This window comes from Colobus angolensis, unplaced genomic scaffold (genome assembly GCF_000951035.1).
Source record: "Colobus angolensis palliatus isolate OR3802 unplaced genomic scaffold, Cang.pa_1.0 Scaffold6, whole genome shotgun sequence".
Taxonomy (NCBI): domain Eukaryota; kingdom Metazoa; phylum Chordata; class Mammalia; order Primates; family Cercopithecidae; genus Colobus; species Colobus angolensis.
Window position 1 is genome coordinate 27,625,443 of NW_012119598.1, and position 13,245 is coordinate 27,638,687.

A 13,245-nucleotide genomic window follows, 5' to 3' on the forward strand; every position below is an offset into this window, starting at 1 on the left:
TCATACATCATTGCTGGTTTCTGACTGTTCCCTAGGCATAAGGGAAGGGTGATGTTAGTGTTCATAGAAAGGACGGTTCCTACTTTGTTTAATACAAGCTCAATTTCTCTTAGTTCTTCTGTTGAAGACATGATTTTGTTTCTATATTTTGTTTTCAGAGCAACTTCAAGAAGAATTGCGTAAGTTTAGCCTTTCCTGAACTACTCCATGTACAATTTGTGTTCTGCTTACTTAGCAGCATCTCATGACATTCGCCTCTGTCTGTCCCTTGCAGGATGGAGAAGAACATTCTTACATGCTGGTGAGTGCCCCTGATGTTCCATCAGATCTCAGCTTTCTCCCCACCAGCTAGCTAACGGGACTCATTAGACAAGATGAGCAAGGGACCCAGGGCAAGGTGGGGACAATAGGGAAGTGGGGTCAATTCATCAGCAGTGTCCCAGCAATGATGCATCGTGGCTCTTCTGTCAGGGAATCCCAGCAGCTCTTAATGAACCCTGCAGTTTACGTCCCAGGACCCTTTCTCTTTTGGAATAACTTAATGCATGTTTACCAAAGGTTTCCCATGCATAGTAGCCTTCCCAAGAGTTACATTTCGGAAGTTATTGCTCTTTGATTCTGGATCAATTTGAAAGAAGATAATGCTGTCTTAGCAATTCATATCCTGGGGATGGTATAGCCTGTGCACAGTTGAAGACGCGTGTGAGGAAGAGGCCATAAGGCTCTCCAGTAAGCCTGATGCAATGGTGTGCAAATAGGTGGTCAGAAATACCTTTCTGCTTCTAAGAGAGCACTGACATTCTGCATGTAGTCTGCCAGGGAAGGGGATTTAGGTGAGTGGGAGGGTGAGTGGGAGAGCACAGAGAAACCAATCGCCCACTTTCAGTGAGTTCTTCTCATCTTGTGATTCGGCACCTCTGTCTGTCAGCACCAAAGAATCCAAGCTTTACCAGATACCAGGGCCCATGGACCTTTCCTCTTTGGTGAGTTTCAAAATTGCCACTGTCATTTTGGGACACAATCACAACTTGTCACAATCAGACATATCAACTTGTGGAAAGGCGAAAATCATTGTAATGCAGTAGAAAGGTAGACTGAATAAGTAAGAATACATGCAGATGGTAGAGGTTTGCAGAATGCTCAGCTCCTGCATTTCCTGTATGGGAGAAGTCATTCTGGTAGACGTCAGACGCATGTTGTTAAAGCAAAACTGGATTGAAGTATTTCTTCCCTAACTTTGCCCACATGCCCCTTATGCACCAGGTTTTCTTTTGTACACATTTATTCTCTTTATCCTTTGAAGGGTGCCCTTGTCAGTCACTTAAATCAGTTGTCACCTATTAAAACAACCTGAAAGAAGTCCTTCACCACCTAGGACAGTGTGTAATGAGAGACTCACTTAATTGATCATTGAGAGGAGTGTGGGGGAACAACAGGAGATAAAGCTTCTGTGATGGTTTAAGCAAAGTTGGAAAGTTTCTAACTAAAGAAAATCCCAGAGATCACTGTCCTGAATAGAAAAGGAATCAGAGCTTAGAATGCTGAGAAAAACTGGGAACCACTAATTTTGGTTCATTTCCTAAACTCTCTGGAATTCGTAGAGCCACAATTCTTCTCAACCTGGGGGTGCTGCTTCTGTCTCTGGAGAGATAGAAGTGCAGCTTCAGTAATTCTCAGGGTATGAACTGCCTGGGATCAGGGGACCTTCATGGAAACAGCCACTACATGGGGAACCCCCTGCAGCTTTCTGAGACCTCTCTGGGGACCAGGAACCACACAATCCCCAGGGTTCCTGAGACCCCAGGCCTAAACCTGAGACTTCCTCTGCAGCTGATGTGGTCCTGGATCCAGACACTGCTCATCCCGAGCTCTTCCTGTCAGAGGACCGGAGAAGTGTGAGACGGGGCCCCTACAGGCAGAGAGTGCCTGACAACCCAGAGAGATTCGACAGTCAGCCTTGTGTCCTGGGATGGGAGAGCTTCGCCTCAGGGAAACATTACTGGGAGGTGGAGGTGGAAAACGTGATGGTGTGGACTGTGGGGGTCTGCAGAGACAGTGTTGAGAGGAAAGGGGAGGTCCTGCTGATTCCTCAGAATGGCTTCTGGACCCTGGAGATGTTTGGAAACCAATACCGGGCCCTGTCCTCCCCTGATAGGATTCTCCCTTTGAAGGAGTCCCTTTGCCGGGTGGCCATCTTCCTGGACTATGAAGCTGGAGATGTCTCCTTCTACAACATGAGGGACAGATCACACATCTACACATGTCCCCGTTCAGCATTTTCCATGCCTGTGAGGCCCTTCTTCAGGATAGGGTCTGATGACAGCCCCATCTTCATCTGCCCTGCCCTCACAGGAGCAAATGGGGTCACAGTGCCTGAAGAGGGCCTGACACTTCACAGAGTGGGGACCCAGTAGAGCCTATAGAATGAATTCCCTGGGCTCACAGCCATGCAGATAAGCCCTGGCCATCTCAGCAGCCACAGCACAACACTCTTAATGGAAGACACGCCCTCCTCCCCTCTGGTCACATAAGAGAACATCTTCCAGCTGCCTTTTTCACACCCACTGCAGCCCTCAGCCCCAGCTTTCTCCTCCTCACTAGGCTGTGGCTTTAGCAGTTCCTTTGCTTGTAATTATGGGATGGGAACTAGTTGTTTCTTAGCTCCCAGCCAAGAAGAAAGTGTGAGAAGCTGTTGGGCAGCACATCTGCTGCTAAACATCAGGATGACCACATTGAGCCCAATATGCCAGTTGGCACCAGATGCTGTGGACTTGGATTGAGGCCAACAGGATTCGCCAGGATGAGAGAGGAGAGAGGAATCCACAGGATCACCAGGGGGTAGAGGGAACCAGATATGCAGGTCAGAGATAGAGGAAGTGAAACTAGAGAGCTGGGAGGCACCAAGGTTGTAAGGATGGCTAAGTCCCACCATAACAGCTAAAGGGTCCTGAGAGATGATGGCTCGTTTCCATCCAACCCCAGGATTTCCACAGCACACACCCACAGGCCTGGACCTGGGACAAAGATGAATGAAGAACATGGACTCATGTGGGTGTAGTTTGGCTTACGTGTCCCTGCAATAAACAAGGAGTCAGTACTTAGTCCCTGAGTGTGGTTGAGGTTTGAGGTCCTGGTCGAGCAGGGAAGTACTGGACCTGGTCTAGGTCAGCATTCAGATTCAATGGGGACACCAGTGGCTTCAGACTTCCTGATCTAATTATGTCTTTAGACACTTAGAAATTATTGAGGACCTTAGAGAGCTTTTGTTTATTTGGGTTAATATTTGTTAATATTGATGGCATTTGACATTGAAACAAAAATTTAAAATGCTATCTTTTAATTCATATTAAAATAGCATGAATAAATCAATTATAGGTTAATATAAATAGGATGTTTTGTGAAAAAGCAATCTACTGTGTCCAAATAAAAGAACAAGAAGTGTGACACTGGTTAACTTTTTCCAAATCTAATGTCTGGCTTAATAGAAGATGTTTGTATTCTCATATCTGCCTTTGTATTAAACCTATTGGTATATCATAGGTCATATTGGCTCAAAAAAACTTTACTGCACCCTACTGAAATAATGAGATGAAAAACGATCAATGTTTCATTATTATTATTGTGAAAATAGTGTTAACATTGGGGACTCCTTAAGAGTACGTCAGAGTTCTCCCTAGGAATCCCAAGACCACATTTGGAAACTAGAATAGTGGATCCTGGAAGTTAATCCATGTGCTGGTTAATTTTAGATGTCACCTTGACTAGAGATTAAGGAATACCTAGACAACTGGTACAACATTATTTCTGGGTGTGTCTGTGAGTGTGTTTCCAGAAGAGATTGGCATGTGAGTCAGTAGGAAATTCTCCCCTCCAATTGGCTGGGGGCCCAATAAAACCAAAAGGCAGAGGAAAGGCAAATTCTTCTCTCCTCTGGAGCTGAGACATTCTTCTTCTTCTGCCCTTGGACATCAAAACTCCTGGCTCTCTGGCCTTTGAACTTTGGGACTTGTACCAGGAGTCCCTGGGTTCTCAGGCCTTTGGCTTTGGACTGAGAGTTACACAATCATCTTCCCTGGCTGTGAGGCTTTCTGACTTAAAATGAGCTGTGCTACCAGCATCCCAGGGTCTCCAGCCTATAGACGGGCTGTTGTGTGATTTCTTAGCCTCTGTATTCACATGAGCCAATTTCCTTAATAAATGCCTGCTCATAAATCTGTATCTATACCTATATCTGTATGTGTATCTATATCTATATCTCTATCTATATCGTATTGGTTTTGTCTCTCTGGAGAACCCTGACTAATACTATCAGGCATCTAAAATTCTGGCTTGAATGGTAGTATTTTAGGTTTTAGACAATTCAGTAATCCAATTGGACTGAAAAATTTTAAATAATCAAAAATTTTATTACTGTAGTTACAAATAGACACAATATTGAAAGAATCAGGAGTGATTTTTTTCAATACCTATTTGTAAAGATGGAAAGCAAGGTTGTTTATGTTTATGTGTATGTCTTAGTGTATGTGGGCAGCTATAACAAAAATACCACCAAGACTGAATAGTTTGTAAACAACAGAAATTTATTTCTTGCAGTTCTGCAGGCTGGGAAATCTAAATCAACACCCCAGCATATTGGTGTGTGGTGAGGGCCCATAGACTTGTTCACATGGCGAAGGATAAAGATAGATCTCTAGGGTCTCTTTTGGAGGGGCACTAATGACATTCATTAGGGCTCCCTCAACCTCAGAGAGAAAATAGAAGGAGGAGATTCCAAATTTCCTTCTGCTGCCCTGACCTGCTCCTGCCCCTCCTCATCTATTTCTCTGATTTAAGAAGCAGGTATCCTTTCCCCTGTGTCAGGCTAATTCTCCATCCACACCCTGGACCCTCACTCTCCAGTTTCCCTTAGAACTTCTGTGTTTAGTTCATTCATTCATTCAACAAAAATCAATGAGTACTAACTACATGCCAATCAGTGCTCCTGGTACTGGGGGCAGAGAAGTGCACAAAGCATAAAGTCCCATTCCTTATGGTTGTAGAAGACAGACAGAAAACAAAATAAGTAGTAACATATATGGTGTGTTGGATGATGATAACTGATCAGGAGATAAATAAATCCGGGAAGGAATATAGGAAATCACAACTTCTAAAGGGGTGGTAATGAGCAATAGGAGTGAGGCACAGAATACCTCGGAGAAAAACATTCTGAGTTGAGAGAACAGCAGTGCCAGAGCACAGAGTCAGAAGCACTGTGGTTTGTGTGAAGAACAGTAATGAGGCTGGGGTTGGCAGAGCACACAGGGTAACCAGGAGAATAGGAGGTAACAAGGCCAGAAGGGTTGAGGACCAGATCACGTATGGCTTTGAAAGTCATCATGCTGACCTGGGCTTTACCTCTGAGAGGGGAGCCACAGGAAGGTTGAGCAGAAAAAGGACTGGACTTACTTATGTTTTAAGAAGTTACTTCACATGCTAGACTGATATGGGCTGTGGGTAGGGCTGGTGGATGGAGGCCTGAAGACCCAGCTGGGAGCTACTGCAGTGATCCAGGGGAAAGATGCAGATGACTTGTACCACGGAGGAGCCATGAAAATGTTATGATGCTGGATTTATTTTCAAGACAGAGTAAAAAGGTTTTGCTGATAAGCTTATGGGTGGGGTGTGAAAAAGGAGGCCATCAAGGGTGACCACAGGTTTTGGTCCAAAAAAACTGCACAGATGGAGTTGCCACTTACTGAGATGAGGAAACTGAAGGAGAAGCAGGTTTTGGAGGCTAGGGGAGGAGCCAGCATAGAATCCAAAGGTCAGTTTTGGATATATTCAGGTGGAGGAGCTTACTAGAGACTCCTGTGGAGATGTAGAGTAGGCCAGTCAATAATAAATATGTAGTCCAGGCAACAGGTCAGGGCTGTAAACACAAGTTATTCTCTTTATCTTCTTTATCTTCATGTTTGCTGCCACTGCCTGTTTCACTTTAATGCATTAGTGATCTATTGCTGCATAACAAATTACCACAAACTTAGTGGTTTAAAACAGCACACATTTATCATTTTAGTTTCTATGGGTCAGAAGTCCAGGCAGAACTTAGTGAGTTTCTCTGCTCAGAACTTCACAGAGCAAAAGTCAAGGTGTTGGCCAGGCCGTAGCCTCATCTAGAGCCTCGACTGTGGGAGAGTCCTCTTTTCAGATCACTCAGGTTGTTAACAGAGTTCATTTCTTTACAGTTGTAGGACTGAAAGCCCCAACTCCCTGCAGGCTGAAGCTGGAGGCTGCTCTCAGCTCCCACAGGCCTCCTCAGCTCCCTGCTGTGTAGATTTCCCATGATGACTACTTTCCTCTTCGTAGCCAGCTAGGAAGATAGAGCCTCTAGAGTGGGTCAGCTAGCAAGACAGAGTCTTACACTACATAATGTAGTCATCGAAGGGACATCCCATCAGTTTTGCCATATTTTATTGGTTAGCAGCAAGCCACAGGTTCAGCTCAAACTCAGGGAAAGTACAGGCTGCAAACTGCAAAAAAAGTAATCATAAGGGGTCCACTCCAGACTCTGTCGGCTACACCATATAAGAAGCTCAAGGTTCTCCCTGCCCTGCTTCCCCTTTCCCTGGGCAATACAACCGTGCTAGCCTCTCTCTAGGTCTCTACTTCCATACAAGCAAAGTCTCAGAAAGAGAACACATACATGGCCATCAGACACTGTCTGCCATGGTGATGGCCACTGCTGTACCACACCAAAAACATTGTTTTTTCTTTCTTTTCTTTTTCTTTCTTTTTTTTTTTTTTGAGACAGTCTCTTGCTCTCTTGTCCAGGCTGGAGTGCAGCAGCGTGATCTTGGTTCACTGCAACTTCTGCCTCCTAGGTTCAAGCAATTCCCCTGACTCAGCCTCCTGAGTAGCTGGGATTACAGGCCTGTGCTACCATGCCCAGCTAATTTTTGTGCTTTTAGTAGAGCAGGGTTTTGCCATGTTGGCCTGACTGGTCTCGAACTCCTGACCTTAGGTGACCTGCCCGCCTCAGTCTCCTAAAGTGCTACATTACAGGAGAGATCCACTACTCTCGGCCCATAAGCATTGTTTCTATCAGTTTCTAATGGTTTCCCAACCATTAAATCCGTTATACATTTCTATTTTCCCCTGCCACCCCTGTGCTTTCCTTTTTAGAGAGACAGGATCTTGCTCCATCACCCAGGCTAGAGTTCAGTGGTGTGATCATAGCTGAGTGCTGCCTTGATCTCCTGGGCTCAAGTGATCCTCCTGCCTTAGCCTCCCACAGTGCTGGGATTATAGTTGTGAGACACTGCGCCTTGCTTGTCATTGTACACTTCTGCCCTTTCTTTATAGACAACCCTGAGTTCTTCATAGACCTGCCTGAGTAGGTGTTCCTGCCTATGTGGTATCTGCCTCATCAATCCCCAGGGCTCTCTTCTTGGTCTTTCCCTACTCCTAGGGAGATCCTTCTCAGAGTTCTTGCTCCACTTGCTCCAGAACTGCTGAAATTCCTTAGGCTTTGGTCCTGGCTTCTCTTTTCACACCACATATGCTCTTGCAAGGTCTAATTCATTTTCAAAGCTCTACCCCATAACCAGACCCCACCGGCACTTGCATTTCTGTCTCCAGCCCCACACATTCCCTGAACTCAGTGCCCACTAGCATCTCACAATGAGTGTGTCCAAAACTAAATTCCCATCAGCCCTGCCTACCCATTATTATCTGAATGAGCGACACCACCTAAGAGTCATTTTAGCCTTCTCTTGCTCTCTTTTACCCACCTCATCTGACTGATAGCCAAGTCTTGCTATTTGTACTTCCTTTTAGTAGTCCAGCTCAGTGGTTTGAGCACAGACTCTGGAGTAAGACAGCCTGAACTCAAAGCTCAGCTTAGAAAGAAATTACTCATGTGACCTTGGGGAGTTATTTAACCTCTCTGGACCTCAGATTTTATATCTATTAAATGTGGGAAATAAGGTTTCTACCTCTTAGGGTTGTTGTGAGTCTTATTAATATGTGTAAATCTGTAAGCACAATACCAGCATCATAGCAGGTTCTATGTAAGTATTTCCTAGTATTAATGTTAGTAATCAATAAAGTCTCCTATCCCCCATCTCCAAGCAGTCATCATTTCTTGCCTAGAGTGTCACAGTAGCTTCCTTCCTGGTCTCCCTATCTCCTAACATCTGGCCCACCAATGAGGACAGGATATATTGTGCAACCCCAGCAGGCATCATCCCATAGAATACAATGTAAATGGCACCCCCTACCTCCCATTTTCCCCGCACCTACCTCACTTATATTTCAAATGTACATATTTTCTCATGTCAAACATTTTGGAGATTTTCCCTTCATCTTCATACTAAAAGTCCAACTCCACAGCAGACATCTGTTGATGTTATCTCCAGGGGAAGTGGATTTAGGAGTCATCAATGCAGGGATCAGAATTGAACCTTTCAGAAAGGAAGGCAATGAAATTCATCGAGGGTTACTACTTGCAGGGCCTGTGCTAACTGTTCCTTAAATAATTTATGGAACAGATCTCATTTCCACCCTACAGACAAATGAACAGAGACCTTGAGTAATTAGTTAACTGGCTTTGGATTCCAGGGCTAATGAGTTGTGAATGAGAACAGATAAAGATAGAAAACAAAACAAAACCTAGCGACAGTACATAGTAAGGCAGTGTGCCTTGGATGTGCTGACAGGTATCCAGATACAGCATAAAGAAAATGTGTGTTCATGAGAGTTCTTAATGGCAACAAGAGGTGGCATAATAGCCATGAGAAATGGACATTTGTTGATGAGACTAACTAAATAAAGGAGACAGATTTCTTGGCATTTTGCCACACCTATTGCATGCAGGACACTGCACTAGGTCTTGTAAAAGACAAAGAGAAGATGGCATCAAGGGCCTAGGTCTTGAAGGAGAGCTCAGTACAATTTTACTAAGCATACATTCTTGTGACTTACTGTTTTTGATACACTGTTGTTACCAAACTATATGCATTATCTCATTCCATCCTCACAACAGCAACCCTAAAAGTCAGGTACTGTTACTGTCCTTATTTTACAGATAGGGAAACTGGGGCACAGAGAAGTTAGGTAACTGGCTCAAGGTCATGCAGGCCACCTGGCTTGAGAATTAGTGCTCTTATCCACTCCATTATGCAACCTCTACTCACTAATTTTGAACTTCAGTGCCTGAGACCTACTAGATGATAGACTCTCAGTAAAACTTTGTTGAGTCACTGAATTCATTTCTGCCCCATTTCACATCCATTTCTTTCCCAAGACTTCTTTCCCAGAGTTCTGTGTGAAGAACTGTATGAGAAATGGAGCAAGGAGCCTGATACTTTGGAAATTACAAACTTGAGAGATATGAATTATTGGGCCCAGAAACTCCTAATCTGAAGTTTAGCACCTCGGCTGCTTCTTTGTGTCAAAGTGATTTGGATTCTTCAGGCAAGGGTGGGTGATTGTTCTCACTGACATAATTTCAAGCAACACAGCTTCTGATAGACTATGAATTTAAAAATAAGTAAATGAGGTGCAGTAGCTCACACCTGTAATCCCAGTACTTTGGGAGGCCGAGGCAGGTGGATCACCTGAGGTCAGGAGTTCGAGACCAGCCTGGCCAACATGGCAAAACCCCATCTACTAAAAATACAAAAATTAGCTGAGTATGGTGGCAGGTGCCTGTGATCCCAGCTACTCGGGAGGCTGAGGTAGGAGAATCGCTTGAAACTGTGAGGCAGACATTACAGTGAGCCAACAGCATGCCACTGCATGCTAGCCTGGGAGACACAGCAAGACTCCATCTCAAAAAAAAAAAAAAGAAGCAAATGAACAAATAAATAAGGATAATGGATGGATAGGGAATTAATAGTGATATGGAATATTATAATAAAGTAAGAAAGTTTAGTAAAATATTAGCTCTATCAATATAATTTATATGGTAGGTAATTGATATTCACTGAAAATTCTTTCACCTTTGCTATATGTTTTAGAAGTTTTATGATAAACTGTTGAGGAGGAAAAAGGGAGAGGAAAAAAATTTGTACTTCTGCTCCTGATAACAGAGACCAGAAATACCACTGGCCTAAACAAAACAAGGGTTTCCTTGTTTTTTTTGGTTTTTGTTTTCATGTAAAATGAATTCAGGTGGTGGCAGTCCAGGGCTGATCTGGCACCTCAGAGATGTCATTCATGCCCCAGACTGCTTCTGACTTCATTCTCTGCTGTCTTTACATGTGGCTTCCAACTTCAAGGTTGCCTCATGGTCCCAGGAGGGCTGCTGCACCTCCAGGTCAAAAGTCTACATTGTAGGCAAGAGGAAGAGGAAGTAGGGAGAGTGTACCCTCACACTCCCAGCTATTTTGGTCCATCCTTTGAAGGCTCTCTGGGAGAAGCACAAGACCACAACTGTCACCTACAAACCACTGGTTCCAACTTAGTCCCTTGGCCTCTGCTATCTATGAGATGAAACAGCACGTTGCTGTACCTAAGAAAATTAGGTCTTATCACCAAGAAGAAACAGGAAATGCATGATCCAGAAGCGACCAGCCTTCTCAACCAGATGCCACACAGTCTAAATTCAAACTGTTGCAATATAATTAAATTCCACTAGCTGCAGTCACATCTTAGCCTTAGGAACTTTGATCATTGACTTGCAATCCCAGAAAGTGTGTTTTGAGGTCCTAGACCATAAGAAGAACCAATTTGCTTCACAGACATCTTACAGAGACAGCATTCACAGTTTGTCTAGAGTCCGGCCTCAGAGAATATGTACTCCACTGGCAGCATGAGAAACAAATACACAGGAAACTACAATGTAGCACAAACCAGGAGCTGAGGGTGAATGGAGATGCTCAGAAACACCTGCACTAAAAATTTGCTGAAAAAAGTAAAACATGTCAAGCAGCACTGCCTCTGGAAACCAGAAAAATTATATTATTTATTAACAGATCCTATGCCTGGATGCTGGAAGTACTTAAAAATGTGCACTGTTGGCCGGGTGTGGTGGCTCAAGCCTGTAATCCTAGCACTTTGGGATCTGAGGCAGGAGGATCACTTGAGCTCAGGAGTTCAAGACCAGCCTGGCCAACATGGCAAAACCCCATCTCTGCTAAAAATACAAAAAGTAACTGGGCATGGTGGTGAGCACCTGTAATCCCAGTTATTAGGGAGCTGAGGCAGGAGAATTGCTTGAACCCAGGAGGCAGAGGTTGCAGTGAGCCGAGATCCTGCCACTGCACTCCAACCTGGGTGACAGAGTGACAGTCCCTTTCAATAAAAAAAAAAAGTGCATTGTGTCTCGTTTTCTTTCCATTTATATGTTTATATGACTCTAGTAAAATCTCCTCTTCCTGCATGTACCCATATTCATGCAAGCAAATGTTAGCAAACTGCCCTAATAGCATTTTAATTAGTGCACATCTTTCTCTCTTCGCCGCATTAAAATCTTTTCCCATTTTGTTCTGCTAATATTTCTATTATGAAAAAAGACATAAGATAAGTAAATATATAGAAATACTTATATACACGTACACGCAAGAATGAAAGAGAGAAACATAAACACTAAGGGAGATAGGGCTGGAATTTTTCTTCAATGTGTACAATTCAATATACTTTCAGTTTTAATTTCAACCTTCCTCAGTAGTTTCTGCCCAGCAACTGATGAGAAACATCACCTCTAAGCCAATCAAAAAACTAATTCTTCCAAAAAGAGATGATTATTCCTCACGATGACCAGACAGCCTCTGCTTTCCTTTTGTTTTCTTCCAAATGGAGATTCAACCATAATAGAAAGAATGGAGAACTATTAACCGCCTTTCTTCCGTGGGTTGTGATTTTCAGAGGGGAATGCTGAGAGGTAAGCGGGGAAAGTTGATTAGAGCCTGGGCTACAATGCCTGGGAGGACACGGGCTGAATCTCCGAGAGTGGGCATGCAGGGAGAGAGTACTTGCCCAAAGAAAGGGGTATGTGGCTGAGGGGGTGTGCACACACGCATGTGGACACATGGAAAGGGAAGTAGTGTAAAGAATAAAGACCTGCAGAGGTTGGGGTTTCGTGAAGAAATAGTCTAATTGCACGTTCTTAAGAACGTATTGTGGTCAGAAAAGGGCAAACAATCTTTAAAACCTGTTCTGGCCAACTCAAGGCATCTATTCTAAGAGATTCTAAAAAGAGATGTCCCTTATAGATTCATATGTAAATTTGTTCATTACAGAAATATTAAAAATATAGAAAAATCTGAACCAGCATACATATACAACAGGCAGGGGATAAACAGACAATGCATGGTTCAATCATAAAAGAGATTTCCATGCAGACTTTAGGAATCGTGTTTTTAATGAAGGGCAATTATTGATAATTTTAACAATGTTAGATCCATACATTACACCTTGTTTTGTATCTTTTAGAAACAGTATGTGTTTTTCCTTTTTCTCATCATTTCCCCAAAACCTAAAGAATGCTATCCAATCCAATGGATACAATCTATTTCATTGTATGAATATGCATTTTGTTTGTTTTGAGATGGAGTCTTGCTCTGTGACCCAGGCTGGAGTGCGGTGGCGCATTCTCAGCTCATTGCAGCCTGTTTCCCAGGTTCCAGCGATTCTCCTGCCACAGTCTCCTGGGTAGCTGAGGGGGTGCGCATGCACACATGTGAACACACGGAAAGGGGAGAAGTAGTACAAAGAATAAAGACCTGCAGAGTTTGGGATTTGGTCAAGAAATATTCTAATTGCATGTTCTTAAGAATGTATTGTGGTCACAAAAAGGCAAAAAATCTTTAAAATCTGTTCTGGCCAACTCAAGGCATCTAGTCTAAGAATTTCTAAAAAGAGATGTCCCTTTTAGATTCATATGTAAATTTGTTCATTTCAGAAATATTAAAAATATAGAAAAGTCTGAACCAGCATACACATACAACAGGCGGGGGATAGACAAAAAATGCATATTTCAGTTATAAAAGAGATTTCCAAAAAGCCTTTAGGAGTTGTGTTTGTAATGAAGGGCAATTATTTATAATTTTAACAATGTTAGAGCCACACATTATACCTTGTTTTGTATCTTTTAGGAACAGTATGTGTTTTTCCTTTTATTCATCATTTCCCCAAAACCTATGGATACAATCTATTTCATTGTATGAATATACAATTTTTTTTTTTTTTGAAATAGAGTCTTGCTCTGTTGCCCAGGCTGGAGTGCAGTGGTGCATTCTCAGTTCACTGTAGCCTGTTTCCCAG

At 43.2% G+C, this 13,245-nt stretch overlaps 2 protein-coding genes across 2 annotated transcripts in view; both read left to right on the forward strand.

Annotated features, from left to right (window-relative positions):
• The window catches only part of LOC105526839, a 28,085-nt gene extending 25,468 nt beyond the window's left edge, over positions 1 to 2,617 (forward strand). Inside the window, 3 exon segments of the mRNA XM_011962925.1 lie at positions 161 to 179; positions 275 to 301; positions 1,831 to 2,617. Coding sequence (XP_011818315.1) covers positions 161 to 179; positions 275 to 301; positions 1,831 to 2,414 — 630 coding nt within the window. The 3' untranslated portion in view covers positions 2,415 to 2,617.
• A 9,073-nt stretch (positions 2,618 to 11,690) lies between these two features.
• BTN3A1 (butyrophilin, subfamily 3, member A1) overlaps positions 11,691 to 13,245 on the forward strand; it is a 12,907-nt gene continuing 11,352 nt past the window's right edge. The window contains 1 exon segment of the mRNA XM_011962880.1: positions 11,691 to 11,863. The gene's annotated coding sequence lies outside the window, so the exon portion shown is untranslated.